Raw genomic sequence first — 23,081 nt, 5'->3', positions numbered from 1 at the left:
TGACACTTATTTATGAGGTTATTCTTTTTGCATCATTTAATTTTTTTTATACCTAATATATTTTTAAAATTTTTAATATTATCCTTTTTTTTTACTTTTTTCATTTATTTTTTGGATCCATATGAGACTTATGAATTTATCTAAGGCCCATATATAATATGTTATTTCCGTATGTCATTCTCCATGCTATTTTATTATTATTATTATTAAAATACTTTTTACAATTGCATTTGATTTCACAACAAAAATTTATTTTCACTGTGTATGTGGAACAATTATAAAACAGAAAAAATTGACATATAATGCGACAATTAAAAATAAACCTAAGTTTTCAAGTAACTATTTCATCTCAGCCATTAGGCCAATCTTACGGGACATTAAAAAGTATATTTTATATAATACTTAATTTGATTATTCTAATAAAAAAAATTGATTACTACTAAAATAAGATAATTTGGATCTTAATTAATTCAATTACTATTTTAAAAAATTATTTATATCACGATTAATTCAATTACTATTAAAAAGTAATTCATGTTAGGATACAAATTAGCCTTTTTTAAAAATAATAATTAAACTATTTATGATACAGCATAAACTAATTTTTGTTATGTAGTTAATTCGCACAGAAGGTGTCAACCTATAATTTAAAAATAAAGACTAATTTTTGTTGTGTATTTATACTAAGATTTTAAACCAAAACAAATTTCTATTGTGGAATAAAACAGAATGAAAACTATTTTTCATGGGCAGTATATGATCCAACAGGGAGGTCAATTGCATGGGCCTCTGTGTTAATGGGCCTCCAATTTATCCAAAAAACTCTAGAGTCTGTCTGGACCTATAAAAGTGAGAGTTGGGAAACTTCGGGAACAATCTATTTTCCATTTCCTTTGCTGCTTATTCTTCACTCCGTCTCCTTCTTTTTGCTGCAACTTACCTCTGTCTCTTCAATCCATCCAGTTTCACTTTTCTGTAAGTCTTTCCTTCACTCTTTTCATCTTCTAAACACACTCCTGCAAGTTTATACCTAAAATTCCCACCCGTGGAAGCTTTTCATTTGTTTTTCAGACTTCGTTAATTTTCTCACCTTATTTCTGAATTCATTTGACCAAAATACCTGATCATGATCTCGTATGTAGCTAAACTTGTTGATTCTTTTACTCCGTTTGCGTATTTTTCATTGCTATGTAAGCGAATGCGGTCGTTGAATTAAAGATGCAATCCAAGTGTCGATCCAAAAAAAAAAAAAAGCGAAGCGTAGAATTTTATAATTGTAGCCGTAATACGTAAGATGCAAGCCAAGTGTTCGATTTGTGGCAAGTCTTCTTGTTCATTTGTTTTATTTTGTTTTAATTTTTCCTTCTCTTTTCTGGAAATTACAAAGAAAGCTAAAGAATCCGTGTTTTTGTTTAGTACATCGTAATCCAGGGATTGCTTGTTTCATGCAAGAATTTTGTGTGTGCCATTTCATTTAATAATTAATATTAATCAAATGATTTTCGTTTCTCTTCTCTGCAGACTAATTCAGTAATATTATCGATTGCTCAATTTTCTCTTTCAAAATTATTATAGATTGGATTGTATGATGCCGTTGGAAATAATTCAAGTTTTACATTAACTAAAAGTAATTTCATATTAGAATATATAAATGAGGGACAAATTTCATCCCTTGAGCTAGCTTTTGGGGTTGAGTTAGACCAAAAACTTACATTCTAAGATGGTATTAGACCCACTTCTGATCCGATCACGCTTTCGTTAATCCTTATTTTGTGGTGACAAACATTCACCATTTGTTGTTCACGCCCCGAGCCGAGGAAGTGCTTGGCATAATGAGGGACAATCTTCACTCCTTTAGTTAGGTTTTGGAGTTAAGTTAGGCTTGTTAAAATCAATTTGTTATGTGATCATACTTGTTGCAAAAATCAATATGTAGATGTGTCTATTGCCGTTTACAAAAACCTCTGGCTTATTTTTCCTATACTTTAGTTGTTTTGATTTATTTATTCTCACGATGGAATCTTTCATAAATCTAAAGCATGTTTTGTTCAATCATTGCAGGGGCGCATGGTAGCTATAGAATACATGCGTGGACCTGTTGCGCTTGCATTGCTGCCTGCAAAATGCAGGTCCTGGCAAATCTACTCGATGAATCGATCACATTCACAGGGTATTTTCTAATGCCTTTGATTTAATGCAATTGTTACTTGTTAGAGTGAGGGAGACTTGCAAATATAAAGAGAATTTCTTAATCAAATAAATACTTGACACAGGTTTATTGGCGACTTTAACACCTAAGAAACTAGAGAAGGAAGCTGACAAAAGGGGGCTAGCAACTAAAGAGACGATTGACCCAATAGTGGCCTTTAGCAGGCCTCCACCACTTCCACCTTTTTTAGGACCGTTGGTTGCTCTCTCGTTGTTAGAGACATGGTGGAACCGTGGCACTGATGAAGATGGCAAGTGATGATGTGATGAAATAGTGTGATCCTTACTTGAAGAAAGTTTTGGAAATAAAAATCACAACAGTGATTACAGAGTTGAGCAATCGAACAAAGAAGCCCCATAGCTTTATGTAGCCTTCTAGGAGTGGATGTAGCCAAGGCGCGACAAATATATTGTAAACTCTCAATATCCATGTTAGTATTACATTAGGACTTCTTAAGAACCCTGCAGGAACACGCACTGTACATGTTAGTATATGTTAGTGGAAATTTTGAGATTGTTAAAAGGAAATGTAAAATCTAGGAATGTGACTTACACTCGGTTACTTTCGGAAAGTCATCAAATATTGAAGTCACGTTTTTCAATAGGGTCTGAATTTCTCAAGAGGAAACGCCAATTGAACATATCCAAACGAAAAGAAAAGTACCATAGGATTATCAGATATTGATGATTGTGCATAAAGGAAGGGGAAAAAAAACGAAGATGCTTTCATTATCATAAAAATAAAAAATACTTGGCGTTTTCGGAGTTACCAAAACTATGCTTCCTGGTTTGATAGGTGATTCAATTAATACCTCAGCGTTCCTGAATATACTTTTATTGTGAGCATATGTTTAACACAAATCAAAGACTTTTGGGAATTTGATCGTTTTGCTACGTACCAGATGACCAGGTTCTTTCCTAATTTTGATAACTTGAAGAAGGTGCAACCTCTGGTGAATGGGATTTGTTTCTCGTTCCATTCTGCCATACCATACGACAAAAATTGATAATGTTTCTTAAGAAACACCGAACAATAAGGAGAAAATTAATGAATCTAGGAAAGAAATATGACCCAAGTGCCAGCTCGCTACGGCAGTTAAATCATCTCCCTCGTATATATGTTTCAGTCTGAATGTCACATTCCGGCCCATGCAATGAGTAAGCTGTTCTAAGAAGCGTATCACTTCCTGCAATGTTATTTTTAGACTACGTAGTATTTACCGTATGCAATCAACCCTTGGTAGGAAGTATGGTTCAGAAACAAACCTTTTTTCCCTGGAATGGTTTGGTGAAGGCATAGTCATCAAAGCAAGCATCTTCGGATATGCACTCATCCAATTGTCGCAGGTCTTTATCATTAATGCTTGTGTAGTACTGCTCTACTGTATCTGCTGGAGAGAGAGAATTTTGCTGAGATTTGGGGTCCCTTTTTGATGCCATGGCTAAAACTCTATTTCTATCCCAAGATTTGTTTAGGACATTCTTCTTGATGCTGTGTCGTTGTATCTCCATCTTGTGTAAGTGCAAGTTGCATTTTGTTCTGCTGGGCGGGAGCCTGATGGCTAGCCTCTTTGTGATGTTGGAGTTTATTCCCGGCCAATGGCATGAAGCTCTGGTTGATAATTTGACTACAGCATCCATTTTGTAAATTTTCTTAGTGAAACATTACCATTGACAAGCAATGGCAACTCGCTGACACTAATATATTCGGCCTATATGACTTACTTGCGCAAAAGAACAAAGAACTTTCTCTAGCTTTAACCAAGGAATCAGTCCCTAGTTCGCTTAGCTGCTCCATTTGTTTTGCTGTTTCTGACTTCGCATGAAATCCAAGAATATTGTTATTTCTTTTCTTGGTCCGGCTTGGAATTATTTCAACTATTATTTTACCTTGTGTATTTTGATTTGCAAATTTCTCATCCTTTTCTCTCAGCATTGCTGCTCCTTACACTCAACCTCTTCGGTGTGACACGTCAAATGTAAGACTCAAAATAAATAAATATTAATTTTGTAATTTTGTTCCAGACTGGGATCGAAGTTTAACATGCATAGCTCATTGCCTCGACTAAAAACATTGGACTAGTCTAACTTGCTTAGTGTTGACTGAAGTCCACACCACCAACCATCCATGCGCAAGATTTCTACAATTGTGAACACTAAAACACACAACCTAGACTCCTAGAGTAATTTTATTCTTTGTGATAGGATACATGTATCATTAATGAGTCCTTTTATACAAGGGAATCCATTCGTCTTTTACTGTTTTTTATTAAGTTAATAATCTTTTCTGTATTTAATATAATCATATTCTTAATGATAGATAGTGGCAGGTCCGAGACTTGGGTTAATGGGACAACTGGTGTTATTGGATAGTGAGAAATTGCAGAGTAACAGCTTCAAATATAATAAATTAGAAGGAACAAAACACAAAAAAGATATTTAAATGTAACTTATCAAATTAAATTGAGGGGTGTTTACCCACACAAATCTCATGTGATTCCACTACATTAAAAATTAAAAGATGTATATATGATTGAAATTAAAAGGAAAAAATAAGATCATATTTTGCAGGTCCTGCTCAATCAACAAATTAATAATTTCGATCTCCCTCTTTATATTATCGAATAGGGTAATACAATTATTACATTCAGAGTTACTTTACCTTTATAATCTCTTTGATTGCGACCAGATTGGCGCTCTTCTTGTAAGTGACTACACCTTCTCCGAGAATGTCACCAATATTGGGACTCTATCTCCTTTTGGTATCGAAACATCGACAAAGGCACGGTGTTGAAGAAACTTGTAATTTGGCGAAGCGAGTTTGCCGCACTTGAGAACCACAACCGCCTCGGTGAAAATGCCATGGCGCGCAAAGCAAAAATGGAAATCTGATTCTGATTCGGTGCCCTTACTACCCCTTACTCAATGTTAACGAGACTCCTGCATTTCACTTTTCTACCCTACTTAAATGTGTTGGTGTTAAGTTCTAAGCTTGGAATTCACTCAAATAAAACATAGAAAATGCCATAATATCCTGAGGAAGGAATTCGAGGAGTGATCTCTCATAATTGAGAGAAATTCTGTCACTTCACATTCTCTTAAAATGAGGAAAAACTTCCACATCATTGGAAACTACAACCCTCTTCCTTCACGGTGTTAAGAGCATAATTGTAACTCAATCGCCATGTTTACAAGTGCAAATTGTAATAACAAAAAAGTTATCTTTCCTGTTATTGTCTGCAAGCCTATGGGAAGATACAAATATCTATCCTGCTATCTCTATTGTAATAAAATCTTAAAACAAAAATATTTTTTTCACGTACAAAAATATATATCTATTATACATTTTATAGGTGAGAACGTATTTGTGTTTAATATTATGTACATAACCCTTATACTACAGCAAACATGCGATTCCATTTTTTGTTTGTGCCAATTACAAAATTTAAATATGATTTTGTTGAACATTATTTGACGAATCATATTTCCGTTATATTGTTTTAATAATATTCCGTTTTCAATTTTTAGTAGATTAATTTATATTTTTATATTTTTTAATAAATATGAATATTAAAAATGTAAATTTCAATAATCATGTTAAAAATTAAAATTCATGTATATAAACATTAAAAATTTCATTTAATAAAAAATATAAATTAAGAAAATTTTTAATAAACATTAATCGAAAAAATCCATATTAATAAACAATTAAAAAATTTCATAATCTAAATTAACAAAAACATATAATACATATATATATATATATCATATAATTTTAAAATAATTTAAATTGAAATATATCTGTACAAAATTTTAATAAAATTTAAAGTTAATAAAATAAAAACATGAAGTATTATGTGAGGTGTGAAGAAAAATGGAGTAGAAAATGTTGGCATGAAAGAGAAGGAAGGGGACTCGGGTGTGAGGAAATGCTGGTAGGATAAATGGATCTTTTCATAGGATCTTAAAAATGTAAGTAATCACAATATTAGTAGTGAGAAAATTGTAGGTGATGAGAATACAAATATTAGGTAATGTAGGATCTTAAATGGACCTTTTTCGGGGTATAAGGTCTACTGTGTCCTAATCGTTGTGGCACCTGATCCATTAAATAAAGTTAACAAGGGTAAGGAAAAAAGAAACTACTAAATGCATGCAGAGTGGAAGTGGGTACACACATTTGTATGACTGCTTTAGGGACAATATTTTTAAACCGAATCATAATCAATTTATATGATATGACAATTATTAAACTAAATTAAATCATAATCAGTTTATAAGATATGATTGATTTATTAGATAAATTATGACCGTTAGTTATAAATATTTTTCTTTATTTATGGGTAGAAATGGGGCCTAAGGCCAAAAAAAGTTATAAGTAGTTTTTATTTTTATAGGAATACTTGTAGGTTAGTGGAAAAAATATGTAGTATAATAGAAATAAAAAAAAGTATAAATAATATAATTTTATTCTTTATGATAAGATACATATATCATTAATGAGTCCTTTTACACAAGCGAATCAATTCGACTGTTAAGATTTTTTATTACGTAAATAATATTTTCTGTATTTAATATAATCATATTCTTTATGGTAGACCTGAGTTATTGGATAGTGAGAAATTGAAGAGTAATGGGTTCAAATATAATAAATTAGAGGAAAAAAACAACAAAAATTCAAGACATTGAAATGTAACTTACCAAATTTGTGGAGGTGCATTTGCACACCCTTGAATTATATATAGGTCTATCATAATTAGCAATTTTACAAAAGTGAAATAACTTGAATGCTATTTTTTTTATTTATGTTATTTGGGTAATAATATTTTACTTGTATTTCATATTGGTTTTTTTTCTTATCTTTTATTTTGTTATCTCAAGTAATACTTTTACTAATACTAAAATTATTTTTATTATTATTCACTCATTATAGGAAATAATGAAAGAAAATGCTCTAATTATTAAAAAAATTCAATTTTAAATGAAAAGGATAAAATAAAAAGGAATTATTAGTGACTCCAAATTTTCATACGTTAGAGTTATACTTTCAACGTTTTTTTTAGCCTTTAGCTTATTAAGTATTAGGTTTAATTGCAAAATTTATCCTGTTGTCTATTACACTAAATTAATTTTTGTATTTTTTAATTCAGTATTTAAGTATCTTTATTTTTCAAAATACACAATCTTAGTTTCAGAGATAATTTTAACCATTGACATGACCATTAAATTTTAAAGAAACACACTCTTTTATCATTACACATAAGTGTTCATTTGAATATTTGATTCAAAATATAGTATTAATATAATTTTTATGTGAAAATAGTTCAAAATTCAATTTTTTTAATTTATTATATTTTTATAATCTTATATATCATTTTTTAAAATATAATATATAAGATTAAATTTTATTTTCACATAAATTATAATATATATACTTATATAAGTTTTATTCTTATTTTATATATTATATTTATCTTTTAAAATAATTGGTGTGATTTAGTGTAATAGGTAAAATAAGGATAAATTTTGTAATTAAACCTAATTATTATAATGTTGCAGCGGAATTTTTTTTTTGCACAGGCTGAAACTATGATCATGTTTATTATTATTATTATTATTATTATTATTATTATTATTATTATTATTATTATTATTATTATTATTATTAACAGATATTATAAATAATTTGAGTTGAGATGAGCTATTATACTGATTGAGCCTTAAGCTCAGTATGGAACAACAATTAGATAAAAAAAAATTATAATGACAACAAAAATCTTTACATTTCTTTTTATTCCGTTCTGCTTGCCTAAATAAGTAAATTTTTTTAATAATATCTCAATTTTTTTCTATTTGTTATTTATCTAAATAGAAACGGGTTGTTGTATATTTCTCAAAAACATAGCAGTAAGTCATATATTTCTCAAAAACATAGCAGTAAGTCAACAACAATTACAATTTTATACAAAACTTCTCATTGGCTCACTCATCTTATAACTATCTTAAATTAATTAGGCTTAACAATAAAATTCTTAAATAATATATTATTAAAAAACAGATACATATTATTAGTATTGATAATAATAATTAATTCATTTAAATTATTCTCATATAATTTCATATTTGTATAACATCCTTCTCATTTTAATGTAATTTTCCACAAATGTTCTAATAATGCCATGAAACAGAACAATTAAATTCTATCCGTTCATGTTGTTGTGTCTAAGCAAACAGGAGGCAGACCTGAATCTTCCACATTATATATACAATTGGGTCAACCAAACAGCACCTAGACAACCACGACAAAAAAAGACTAATTCAGAAAGAGCGAGGAATTAAGATAAAACGGAGAGGCCAACCTTTATTTTTTGTATTAGTATCCCGTATTTGTGAGACTGAGAAGATTGTGCACGGTGGTCGTGTTTGATATCAGCAAAACAAGTTTCATAACCATGTGAGACCGCATCACCATCCAACATTAATATTAATTTACTTGACTTGCAGGCTCTAATTAATAATAATACATAGCCAGCTAGCTTTCTAATTTACACTGAAAATGAGGACAGCGACTAAAAAATGAAACAATTGGTGTATGAAATGTTAACAAACTTATCCGAGACCAAAATCATTGGTACCGGTGCAGCAGATACCACTGATTTAGCCGCACGTGTTCATCGCTCGCACTGGTGAAGGCTGAAAACACCAATACTCTATCTATGTGATGATTTATTTTTGGTTCACTGAAAATCAAAACTATGGATTCGACACTTAACTTGTCATGCGTTGAGTGGAAAGGAATCTTATACGGTAACACAGATTAGCTGGCATGCTCCCTAACTCCCACCATCGAGACAGAGCTGCTTCACCCTCTTTTGTAATCACTCGCCCACGGGTTTTACCACCTAAAAATAATAAATTTTCGATAAACTTATTCAGGGTTCTCTATATAAACTCATACGTACCATACATTCTTCTTATCAGAAAAACACTTGCTACCTACATTCAAAAGATATTGATTGATCAGTTTAATTTGTTTGAGAGAATGAACAACAGAATGGGTCGTGTTTCAGCTGCTGAATTTGCCAACAGGAACAGGTTTAGAAGCCAAAAGCCACTTCCAAAAAGAGGGCAGATAAAGTCAAAGATAGCAGCCAATGCTTTTCATTCGATCATCTCTGTGATTTCCAGAGCCTCTTCGTCGGGCTTGAATTCTCCAAGGAAAAACTAGCTAGTCGCTTCAACCAGGATTAGTTCTTATTGTACTACTTCATCTACCTGTTCATGCTCCCATGTAATTCGTATTCCCTTTTACTTAGCGCTCCTTCTCCAAGGAAACATATATGTTTTCTTTTATTGGTTTTTTTCCCTTATCAGTTAGCTACCTCCAGTTTTAGATGTATGTAAAGTGCCAAAGGAAATTTTGTTTTGTCCATTTCGTCGCTATGCTATTGCTATGTACTTAATCATCTAATATTCATTAGTTAATATTTATACCATTGTTCCAGAAAAGAAAAAAAACCTCCAGCTAACAGTGTAGCTGAACATTTGTCTCAACAGACATTAGAAAATGAATTTAATATCTTGTGATAATAAGTTGGTCTGAACCATACATCTAAAATGGATATAACTGGGCCTAAAATAAAATCGGAGGAGACAGGGTAGGACCGTTGCGCAGCATGGAGGTGATGATGGTTGCGTGATTCAGATCTTGGTGAGAAGAAGGTGAAGGGAAGAGGAAAGGATAAAATGGTATTTTTCGCGTTAATGTAGGGGCCAATAGCAATAAGGTATCAATTCCCTGCATGGCATTGTAGAGCCTTTTATTTGGGTCTATGGACATTGGATGAGCCCGGTTACTCCATCTTCCACTCAGGCCCACACTAGGAAAAATTAGGCCCATGTTTAACTTTTTGAGGGTAGGAAGAAAGAGGGGCTATTGCCTAAATCTACGAGACAAATATGCCCCTCGCTGGTGTTTTTGCGCTGATGGCCATGAGATTGAGACGTGAGTCTCAAGTCTCAATACTTTATTTTCTTTGTCTGCGAGTTATAATAGGGTGCACAAATTAGGAAGCAAAACAAAAGGCAGTTATATTAACACTATTGTAGGTGGTGAAAATTCTCGTAATTATAGATAAAAGGTAAAATAAATACTGTTTTGTATACTAGTGCTCTGCTTCTACTTCATCTATATATTGATAAGGTTGACTTACTTATCTAAGTACACTTTTCCAGCAGCTTCGACGCAGGTGGTGAGAAAAAGAGGTTGTGATACTGTAAGGTTGCCAATTTTGTGATAGTAACTTCACTTGCTGATTTCTGATGTTCACTTAATTGGTTTCACACGATACGTTGTCAAAGAATAAGATTAAAGATTTCATATTATATTAACTTGGGATCAGGGTCCATGTCGCGCACAGGGACGGCCCTCATATAGTACATTGTCAAAAATCCAGTATCCAACATTTGGTATGGCAGAATAATTCCCTTCCATACAATAAATCATGACCAGGGGACCTACAAGATATGCTACGTACCAATTGTGACGAGAAATTAAGGCTATAAGCACGGTCACTATATATTGTTAATGTTGTGTTATTAATCCCTATAAGTCACGAAGAACCATAGATTTTTTTCATATGATATATTTAATATATTATATAAAAATTATTGAGATATTCTTGTACATATTAATAAAAGTTAGCAATAAGAATCCGTATTATAATTTTGTTGTGTATTGCATTTGGTCATTAACGACAAGATAAACGAAAGAAAAAGCCAATCGAGACTTACTATTGCCAGTTTTAGATGACAGAGTAGTTTGTTTGTTGCGATAGAAAGTAGTCAACCACTTAACCCCCTGAAGAGTAAAAAAACAAAGAGAGGTGGAAATTGTTCACTGTCATATATGGTAATGGGCTAATTAATGGCATGTATAGGAACCTAATCAAAATAGAAATTTAGACGTTTCTCTAACTCCGATAACCAGAATTTGTCAAATTCATTCACTCTCCCCACATGCACATAACTTTAAAATATTACCGATTAAATTTTCTTTATTTCTCTCCTTCATTTTCTTCAAAATTGAGTGTGTCCGGTAACTGGAGCGTACTAGGAAATCTGATTCTTTTTTTTCTTTTTACTTAAAAAAAAAAAATTGCAAAAGCTTTTGTTACTCGTGAGCCTTTTTTGTTTTTTCGTTTAACGGTACTGCAGGGATTTTGTATCGCAGAGGAGAGAAATTAGCGTAAGTGGAAGAATGAATGATTCGGAGAAACTAACGTGGGGTCAGGGTGATGACAAATTTTTAACATATTTTTTATCATATAAAATAAAAAGAAATTATGATACCTTCATCATTTTTAAACTTCCGAGTAAATCTTGCATGAAATGCACGGTATACATTTTAATAAAGTATAAATTAGCACACAAAGTTTATCGAAACAAAAAATTAGCACACGTAGAAAAATATTTTCTTTTTGTTTTTTTTCCCCTTTTTGGTACCTATTAAGTGTCTTCAAATAACCTTCTGAGTTGGTTATGAATGATCACGTCAAAGCACCACCAAGAAGCCAACAGAACGAAGAGGCCACGCACAACTATTTAAAAGGATGTGCAATGCAAAATGACCAAATTTACACGTACGCTTGCCCCAGCCTCATCAAAATATTTTGAAGGTAAATATTTGATAGACATCTAATGTGATATCCAATACCTAGAGAGAGGTAAGAAAAGAGAAAAAGTTTGTAGGTGCGATAAGATTTATATGTGATAAGAATTATCATGTGATAAGAAAACAAATAGAGAAAAATAAAGTGTTAGTTGAATGCTTAAAATAAGGACAATATTATTTGGTATGAGATAATTGTTACGCACAAAAGCACGAATGATGGCAATAACTGACCATACATTATAAAATGCTATTTTCACACAAAAAAATATCCTGCTTTTACAATCTCAACCAATAATATTCATTCGTCAAATTTTACGAAAAGTTATTCGTAATAAACAAGTTTTTTCTTAAAATAAAAGATGATCTGTGTATATTTTTCTATTTTGAATGAGAAGTCACGACAAATGAGAATATAACCCCATATACGTACTAGAATTTTCTTTTTGTAGGTGTAAAAAATATGTTCTATTTATAAGGACCTTATTAATATCCACCTGGCAAAACGTCTATACCTACTTATAGACACACAAACACGTACGAAAAGGAAATCTCACACACATGCGGAAATTGTTTTAGGGGGAATTGATGAAGGGGTTATGTGAACGGACAAATTAAAATTGGCAAGTTGGTTGGGAAGTTGAAGAAGGAGAAGACCTAATATGATCTCATATTGTTGTAAAATTAACATCATAACTTATGAAGGACGCTCCTCTAAGCTCTACTTAGCTCTTCGCTCTTAATAATTCATGGAAATTGCTTCTTGTTGCGAATATATGCTCCTCACTCTTAATAATTAATGATCCGTAATCCCGTAAAGGTTCACTATCGCACGAATTAATTGCACAATGGAACATCTTCTTCACTTCCATTCTCCTCCATGGAGCTCAACATTTTGGCCCTACGACCCCTAGTCCACTAGCTATGAAATTTCTTATTTTGATTTGTTGCACTAAATAACAATGAATAACGTGTAATTTTCGTATATATAAACTAAATACAACTTTCTCCACCAGCTTCTTTATCATAATTTTGTAATGTCTCATTATGTGTTGTCCTGTATAGTAGTATTTTATTAAAAGAAAATATTGTTTTTCTCTTATGCAAAAAAGAAGAGGTTATAACTTTCTTTTACATAATGAAAATATTCTATTCTTATTAGTAATTTTTCTCATTATTAAAAAAAAATACATTAGTTTAAGTTCGATCGATGTGTGATGGTGTTGGTATTAATTTGGACATGAAAATTAAACGATAAATGTTTAACCCTATTTTGGAGTGAATTGGGGTGGAGGGAAAAGAGAGATAGAGAGAAGAAGGAAAAGGGTAGAAAAAGAAGTGATAAATATGATAGATATGTCATATGATGAAAAATATAGAGATAAAAAAGAAAAAAATGAAATAAAAATAAATTATAAAAAAGTAATATGTATCAAAATAAGGACTCTTTGGACATCAATTTACCAAAATCAGTCACCATACCAAACTCCATGCATGCAACTAAAGGAGATTCTATAATGTTATTGTCACTTGTCAGAATCCGTATGTCGTCTTTCATTCTTTATGATCGCACGTGATGTTCAGAAAGCGTCCAGACAACACAAAATTTAAAACTAAAATTCACGTTTTTCGTTTATTTGGCCTCTATCTTGCAAGAAAAACAAGAATTAGTATTCAACATTTGGTGGCAGAATAATAATATCAAAATCTTCTCCATGCAATAAGAGTATCTTTGGATACTATGTTTAGATAGAGAATTTTAACTCAGAAAATTAATTTATTAAAGAATTTAAATTTTGATAATCTAGAATTTATTGTTTGAATATTTTTTTATGAAAAATTTAAAATTTTAAAACAGAATTTTAAACAACTAAAAATCTGGAATTTCAATTTTCTTATAAAAGGTGAAAAATTGAAATTCTCTCCTTAAAGTGCTCTTCAGGAACACGTATAACTAGTACACCAATGATATTTTTTCTTTTTTTCATTCATTTTTTTTATCCTCATAATTTTAACTTTTTTTATTTAAATACAAAATTTTGAAAATAAAAGAATTTCAATTGAAGTATTTAAAATTCTTAAAATTTAAAATTTCTTAAAATTTTAAATTTCTCCATCCAAACACATTCTAAATGATGACTTGGGGACCAAAAAGATGCTACCAAATGTGACTTTTGTTTACCGTGTCTATAGTTTGCTTGGGGACCAACAAGATGTTTCTCCATGTGTGCGTAGTCACACATACATCAGAAGAAAGAAGCCGCGTCTTGTTTTTCTCTAGTTTGTTTCTTTCCACTTCGTCTCTGTTGGTATGGATTCATATATATAATTTACGTAAAAGAATATATAAATTCATCCCAAACCAACATATTTACGACTAGTTACTGGACAAGTCATAGAATTGACTTTATTGTTTTCCTTTAATTTTTTCTTAAAAGGTGTTGATTTCCTTTGTGGGTCAAGAAATTCTGAAATTGTCATTTTATAAAGAAAAGTAGCAATTCCTAAGAAAAAGGAACTGTCGTCTGAAGTTTCGGACAAGAAAGGCTAAGCACGGTCACTATTGTTAATGTTATGTTATTAAATCAAACACTAGCTAGTCACACGAAGAATCATATATAGATTTTTTTTTTCATACGAAAGTTTAATATTTATATAAAAGTAATTGAGATATTCTTGTACATATATTAATAAAAGCTAACAATAAGAATCCGTATTGTAATTTTGTTGTATATAGCATTTGGTCATTAACGACAAGATAAACGAAAGAAAAAGCCAAACGGAACTTACTATTGCCAGTTTTTAGATGACAGAGTAGTTTGTTTGTTAGGAAAGTAGTTAAGGACTTAACTAGCTACCTGAAGATTCAAAAACAAAGAGAGGTAGAAATTGTTCACTATCATATATGGTAATAGCATATAACATATATAGGAACCTTATAAAAGTAGAAATTTAGACGTTTCACTAACTCCGATAATTATCAAATTCATTCACTCTCCCCCACTTGCATATATACCATGCATATACACACACCAGTGGTCACACGCGAACACATTCATCTCTAGTTTAACTGTGATCCCTTATTGTACAATTAAAATATTGGTATATATTAAGGAACTTGGTTTAATTCAGGAAGAGTGTGCAACCTGGCACCTTTGCATGCTCTACTCTCCACTCTATCCTCTGCTCTCTGCAACCCTAGCTTCCCTTGTGAATTCTCTTTCACTTAATTGATTAGCTCTACATTTTTATGATATTTCCGAGGAAAAAAAATATTCCGCTTCTCTCCTCTTCATTTTAAGTACATTAAAATTCAGTGTTGATATCTCGTACGTACTAGGAGATCTCTAATTTATATATAATTTTCAATATTTAATTAAAAAAAGAAATTGCAAAAGCTTTTGTGACTCTGTGAACGGTATTGAAAGAGAGTTTGACACATTTAAACAGGAGGAGAGGAGAAAAGTGGAAGAATGAAAGGTTCGGAGAAAGTAATGTGGGATCAGGGTCGATGTGCACGATCCTCGGCCTCCCAGAAGCTTATGGTATGGCTCATGTTCCTGGTTTCACTCACCTACATGGCTTACACTCTCAAGCTGGTATCCACGTCCACGTCATCAAGCACGTGCAACCACGCGCCTTTCATCATCAACCACCTCTCCTCCACAACCTCTTTCTCTTCCTCAAATGGAACGGAGTGGCCGGAAGCGGAATCTTCATCTTCATCCCACAATTCCCGTGCCGGAAAGGGGAAACGGGGGCAGAAAACGGAGCTCCGGCACCTGGTGTTCGGAATCGCGGCGTCGTCGAAGCTATGGGAACACAGAAAGAACTACATAAAGATTTGGTACAAGAAGGAGAAGATGAGGGGAGTGGTGTGGCTGGACGATCGCGTGAAGAGGAACCCCAGCGAAGGGTTGCCACCAACCAAGGTTTCCACCGACACTTCCAATTTCGTATACACCAACAAGCTGGGCCACCGCTCCGCGATTCGAATATCGCGCATCGTGACGGAAACGCTGCGTATGGGGCACAAGGACGTGCGGTGGTTCGTGATGGGCGACGACGACACCGTTTTCGTGACGGACAATCTGCTGAGGATTTTAAACAAGTACGACCACAACTACATGTACTACATTGGGAGCTTGTCGGAGAGTCACTTGCAGAACATATTCTTCTCCTACGGCATGGCCTATGGTGGGGGCGGTTTCGCCATAAGCTACCCTTTGGCCAAAGCTCTGAGCAAAATGCAGGACCGTTGTATTCAGCGCTATCCTGCTCTCTATGGCTCCGATGATCGAATGCAAGCTTGCATGGCTGAACTCGGTGTTCCACTCACTAAGGAAATCGGTTTTCACCAGGTCTGTTCTCTCCTCACCCTGCTTCTGTAATCCGTACTGTCTCATGCATTAATTCACTGTTGTCATAGGATTTGTGATGTTAATATTAATATCTTTTGGTGTGGGAGTTGGAGAAAGGACAAAGCAACTAGGTTTCCTTTTCCTTTTCTGCATTGGAGTGAGAGGTGCTGAACTCTCCCAGAATAGAACAGTAGAGCTTTCCATTTTTACTGTTGTTGGCAATTGCCAGCTTTTCCGTAACTTTTTTCCCCCTCGACATCAGTGAACCGTGTGGGTGGTATTAAAGATAAAAAGTTTTTTTTTTATTGTTATTAAAATACAATGATGATAGAAAAATAATTTACCACAATGAAAACTTTTACTTTTTTTCTTCTATTTTTTTTCAAATAATATTAAATATAATGAGACATTTATAAATTATCAATATAATTTAATTAAATTAAACAACATTTACAAATATTTTTTAAATTATATTTTCTTTATAAAATATTAATATTTTTAAAAGTATTTTTATTTTTTATATTTTACGTATATTCATAGATAAATTATGTAAGAATTTGATTTGCATGTTATTTATTATATTAATGAAATATTTAAGTAAATTAAAAAGATAAAGAAAGAAATGAAATTTTGGTGCCCCTTAACGGATTAGCCTGAATGAATTTACTTGGCCGAATTGACGCTTTTAAATTCAGTAGACACCATCGGAGTATAAAAATTAAGAACAAACCTAGCTACAGAAGGAAGAATTTGAAAATTCATAGCACTGCAATTTCTTTTATGTATGCATGGTGCTATTTTTTAAATGCTTTAATTATTAACGTATTAAACTATACAGAAAATCAGTTGCTACCGAACTTGATCGTTGGTTTAATAGTAATATTTTGCATCTAACTGCAAATCTCTTACAAACAAAACACGCTACATTTTGGGATGGTGGTTGGTAACAACTGCCTCTTCAATGTTTTCAAATTCACATAGGTTTCCAAAATTTGACTTTTATGTTACCATTCCTTTGCAAGAGCTCCAAGTTGAGTTCCAGTTTAATTAGGTATCTCCTATTTCGGCTTTAAACAAATTAGGATCCATTTTGGGATGATTGTAAATTTTTAATTTTTAATTTTTAAATGTAATTTTTAAAATAAAATGTGTTTGACAAAAAATGGAGTTGAAATGATTTTTTAATAATTTTTGAAATACTTTTACATTTATTTTCAAAACAAGGAAAAAATATTTGTGAATTTGATTTTTAGTTTAAAAAAAATATGTATTTCCCACATTTGATAATTACAGTTCTTATTGTCATCATGTTGTTACTACCACAACTAATATCATTATTATTGTCACTCCACCACCACATCACCAACACCAACACTAACACCACCGTCATCATTATCATCGTTGTCGCTGTGATAACTGACTGTCACCACAATGACTATCAACATCGATATCACTATTATCATTGTCATTGACACTAGTAGAGGTGTTTGCGGGCTGGTTTGAGTCGGTTTTAGTTAAATTCATGACCTAATCTAATCAAATTTGATCAGTTTGGTTCGGTTTGATTTTTATAATTTTTTTTTGAAACCCAACCCATCATGAACCATTTGGTTCGATTCGGGCCAATGAGTTACCCATTTAAATTTGATTTTTTTCTTCTTAAAACTACTATTTTATATCATTATTCATCTAAATATCCAATACAATTAACACAATATTATCAAATATTTGAAAGTAGTAAACTTAATTCATTTAATGCCATCAACATAATATTCTAAAATGACTAATACAAATAAATAAAATATAATCCATTAATATTATAAACATGACTGAAAAAATAAATATGAAAAAAAGGTAAACAAATAACAATATACCTAAAAGTAATATTTTAAGAAGTCCAACAATAGTTGTCCCAATGCTTGCAGTTTCAATACTTGGAGTCCCAATATTAGTATTTAAAATCAAATCAAACAACTCTAAAAAATTTTATCAGTTTGATTCGATTTTGATCGGATCTATAAATTTAAACCCGTGACCCAATCCATACATAAACGATTTTGATCGATTCGTTTCGATTTTGATCCAAATACATAACTTACCCAACTCAATCTGTTTAGATCGGTTTGAGTTAATTCAGATTCGCAGATGACCCGTACCCATGAACACCCCTAGACATTATCATAACCATCCATATTTTTACCACTACCACCATCACCTTCATCAATGTCATCACCACTATTAATGTCACTACTAACAACAATACCATTTTTTCCATTGTCACCTCAACTATCCCATTATTGTCACTGTCATTATCATCATTATTGATATTACTAATGTCGTTGTCACCATCATTGTTATCACAATCATCACTGGTACGACTACTGCTAAGATTACTATTGTCGTCATTGTCACACAAATTAAAATAGTCTTAACCTAATTTTAATATGATTTGAAACTTTAAAAATGATTTTATTTCGAAACTAATCATATTTTAAAAATTAATTTAAGATTTTTTTGAAACTAAAACTAAAAGTTAGTTGTTAATTCTAAAAATTTCAAAATTCAAAACTAAGAACAACTCCAAATAGGACCTTAGGTTTTGGGTAGTTGCCAGGTCCAAAGTTGTGCAAGCAAGACCACACTATAAATGATGAGGACATGTGCTGTTTTTGGCCCGTAATTTGGTGTTGTATCTTGAAGGGCTAGCTAACGGAGACATTGCAAAACTAGGCTTGGTCATCTGGATTAATTACCATTCTAAAAAAAACCTAGGAAATAGAAGTAAATATATATATTCATTAGAAGTACTATATTATATCCAAAATATAAAAAGATGTTTATTACTTATATGTTATGTAATAATAGACATATTTATTTTATTTGGTGAACAACGCATCATTAATTCAGGTCATGATATTTCTTTCTGATTTTAATTTGCAGAATCAGTGTATCTCATGGTTAATAATATTCCTCAAACTTTTTGTTTTTGAAGCGTGATTCATGACTTAGGATAAGATTTTGTTGTTGTTGTTTTGCACAATCAATGTAGTCTTGTTTGCTGTAGTATTTTGCAAGTTTTTACAGCTTTTTTTTTTTTTTCTTTACAGTATGATGTGTATGGGAACTTGTTTGGGCTTCTTGCAGCTCATCCAGTGACTCCATTGGTGTCACTGCACCACCTTGATGTGGTTGAGCCAATCTTCCCAAATGCCACTAGAGTAGAAGCCATTAAACGGCTAACCATTCCAATGAAGCTTGACTCGGCATCTCTCATTCAACAATCCATTTGCCATGACAGAAATAGGAGATGGACCATTTCAGTGTCATGGGGTTTTGCTGTTCAGATATTTCGCGGGATATTTACACAGCGGGAGATGGAAATGCCTTCAAGAACATTTCTCAATTGGTATAGAAGAGCAGATTACACTGCATATGCCTTCAACACACGCCCGTTTAGCAGAAACCCGTGTCAGAAACCTTTCGTGTTTTACTTTTCAAAGGCAAAACTCAATTCTACCTTGCAACAAACAGTGACTGATTATGAAAGAGATCCGATTCCTTCTCCAGAATGTCGATGGAATATGGCTGATCCTTCTGCTCTTGACAAAATAGAGGTGCATAAGAAGAAAGACCCGCATCTATGGGATAGAGTAAGTTATTAAAATCTTAATCCTTAAATATTATTATAACTTTATCTTCATCCTCGTCATTTTAGTGATCTTATTTCTAAACTTTCGAGGCTTCAGGTAATTAATTTTAACTTGAAGAAACTAATTGTGGCACCATCTATTGAGAAATTAATAATGTTGGTGTTTCGGCTTTTTGTTGATATGTTTTGGCTGCAGGCCCCAAGGAGAAACTGTTGTAGAGTGATGAAATCGAACAAGACAGGAATCTTGAAGATAGAAGTGGCTGTATGTAGAGATGGTGAGTTCAGTGAACCTGCTTAATTGTGACAAGTGTTGATTAATATTACCCTATATATATTAGGCTCTTTGTATATATTCTTCGACCTTATTTCTTCATTTATTGGACGTTACTTGAATTTTTAATGCCATTATATTCTTCCTGAGTATCCCGAAACTGGATGGTGGGGAAAGAACGTACTTGTTGTAATACATAATAATTGTTGCTATATTATTGGTTACGAATTTGTATTTCAACTTAATTCTGTTGCAGATTAATAGCTCAGACGTTCAATTTGTAATTTTTTTTTCATTGACGGAGATAATCCTTAGAATTAAGATGCGTACACAACAAACAGAAAAAAAGGAAAAAAAAAATCATATGCGTGCTTTACAACGAGTCTCCCACTCAATATATATACCCCAAGCATAAATCACTAATTAGTGTTTTTTGGTTAACTAAATTGCTATTACAAACACCTGAACGTAAAAGAGGTCTTGCAGAATTTTTTAACCCCATTTTCTTTGGATCACATTTAGCATAATACTTCGTAAACTTAAAAGTTAATAGTATTTTTTCGTACAAGACCCCAAAATTAATTGAATCTGTAATCTATTGACGTACGTACTTCAATACACTAGGTAAATTGGTATACACGACAAAAATGAGATTCAGGACGAGACCTTTTTCACTATCAAGAAGGGAAGTATAAGAAAGGGAAAGAAACGAATAAGAATTTCAAAAGAATTTGATGGGGGGGGGGGGGGGGGGGGGGGGGGGGGGTGATAAAGGTGTGCATATTCATGAACCTTGTGATACGAATATAGATAAATGTCCAGCCCAATCTCAGTATTGCAATGCTTACGGCCTCATCAGAAGTACTAATCTGTAAAACAGATTTGCTATATCCACTTCCCTTCTTTATTTATTCACTCCCTTTTTCTATGTAAACAGGGAAGTCTGTGTATATTTTAGAAAACAAATTGAAAAGGAGAGTAAATAAGCAAAGAACGAGAATGGATGTAACAAATGTCTCTGTAAAGTCATCAATCCTTTGAGCCCAAAAATATAGTAAAATAGAGTAGCTTAATATTGGTGAGTATGAAATTTTTTACTGTTGGTCAATTAGAAATTATTTTAACTATAAATTTTGAAGTAATTATTACAAAAATAAAATTTTTATTGTACATGATTACTATAATAAAATGATAATGAAAATATTTATACTTTCAATATATTTTAATTAAATTCTAAAATAAAAGTGAAAAATATTTTTTTCAATATGTTAAAATGAAAATAGAAAATAAAGAAATAAAAAAAAATCAATAAGCGTTTGTCCAGCTTCGTTTACGTGCATTTAAACCAGGAGTTCAATTTGCAATTGCAGGTAACGATGGAAAATCATCCAAGAACTCCGATTACTTTATCACAGTTCTCCTCTCAAGGTTTGATTCCACCATGTTGAAAAAAAAAATCATTTTTTCTTTTCTTTTGGGTACCTATTTAATGTTAACGAACCTTCTGCGTTGCTTATAAATGATCATGATTGTCTAAGCAACTCCATGAAGCCAACAAAGTCAAGTGGGCATACACAACAATTTAAAAGGATATGAATGATCAATGCAAATAATCAAATCTACAACGACGCTTGCCCCGGACTCATCAAAATATTTTGAAAAAGAAATCACGATTACTACCCATACGTAGCTATAGAAATCGTTTTTTTTTTATGTGTAAGAAATATGTTCTATTTATAATGATCTTATTAATACCCAATTAGCAAAACGTCTATACCTACGTACACACACAAACATGTACGAAAAGGAAATCTCGCACGCAACATGCAGAAATTGTTTTACGAAGTAATTAAAGGGGTTATTTGAACAGACAAAATTGGCAACTTGGTTGGGAAGTTTAAGCTATAAGGCGAAGACCTTATATGTCATATCATATAATGTTGTAAAATGAACATCAACGTATGGAAGACGATCCTCTAGGGCCTAGGGTGTTCTAATTAGCTCCTCGCTCTTCAATTCCATCCTCTAAGGCGAAATATGTCATACCATATAATAATTAGTAGGGTGTACTATTATCACACGAATTGACCGCACAGTGGAACAATTCTTCTTCACTTCCATTCTCCTCCAATCTATTGCCTGCGCGTGGAGGTCAACAATGGCCCTACGACCCTTAGTCTACTCTCCACTAGCTTAGAAAATTCTTACTTTGTTATATAGCACTAATCAGCAATCAATTACGTGTAATTTTTATATACAAATACAACTTTCTCAATCACCTTCTTTCTCCCGGAGATATAAGGTTCGAATCTGAACTCACATTTATAATAAAATTAACAACTTAACACAATAAAATAAAAATTTCTTTCTCCCAATTTTTTTAGAGAAAACTCGTATAATGCCTTATTTCTATATAATATATATTACTTTTTTTCGATCTGCAAAATAAATTAATAATCATTAAAAAGGTACAAGCAGTGCCATTATGCCCGTGTACAAAAAAGACGTAACTGTTACAAAGCTTCCTACAAAAAAGGAAAACTTCCACACTCTTCACATTAAAATTCCAACCAGCAGAACCAAAATCACCACTAGCAACAACATAAAGCAAAAACTGCCCACGAATCATATGCCAATCAATAATTATGAAAATAAAACCCCCTACCCCTGCACTCTCACCCAATATAGAGGCTAAACCCACCACATTACATGGACAACACTATTCTAACCAGTGGCAATCCCTATGCATTTTACATCCTGACTTTTGCTTCTTTCTTCCTGCTATCTCCAAGCAGCCAAGTTTGATTTGCCTTGCATATCTACATCTTTCTCCATGTTGGTAACCCCCACTACGTTAGCTTCAAAAGTAGCTTCAATAACCTGTCTTGCACAGTTATTTCTCAAGTTAAATAACTCAAT

The 23,081-nt window shown here is 32.3% G+C and overlaps 2 protein-coding genes across 3 annotated transcripts; both read left to right on the top strand.

The window, feature by feature from the left end:
• The first annotated feature begins 874 nt into the window (after positions 1 to 874).
• LOC100801976 (uncharacterized) lies at positions 875 to 2,731 on the top strand. 2 transcript variants are annotated; one of them, NM_001254311.2, is given in 3 exon segments: positions 875 to 975; positions 2,062 to 2,170; positions 2,274 to 2,651. In NM_001254311.2, coding segments are annotated over 2 exon segments (297 nt in total). In that variant the 5' UTR covers positions 875 to 975; positions 2,062 to 2,067; the 3' UTR covers positions 2,468 to 2,651.
• A 12,191-nt stretch (positions 2,732 to 14,922) lies between these two features.
• Positions 14,923 to 20,402, top strand: LOC100801444 (uncharacterized). The gene is made up of 3 exons (XM_003517429.5): positions 14,923 to 16,239; positions 19,347 to 19,889; positions 20,085 to 20,402. Exons 1-3 carry the CDS (start codon positions 15,352 to 15,354, stop codon positions 20,187 to 20,189), a joined length of 1,536 nt encoding a protein of 511 aa, XP_003517477.1. The 5' UTR covers positions 14,923 to 15,351; the 3' UTR covers positions 20,190 to 20,402.
• The last annotated feature ends 2,679 nt before the right edge of the window (positions 20,403 to 23,081 follow it).

The sequence above is a fragment of the Glycine max genome, chromosome 1 (assembly GCF_000004515.6).
Source record: "Glycine max cultivar Williams 82 chromosome 1, Glycine_max_v4.0, whole genome shotgun sequence".
NCBI classification, from domain to species: Eukaryota; Viridiplantae; Streptophyta; class Magnoliopsida; order Fabales; family Fabaceae; genus Glycine; species Glycine max.
Note: the sequence above shows the minus strand (reverse complement) of the source record. Positions and strands in the feature narration are given on the sequence as shown.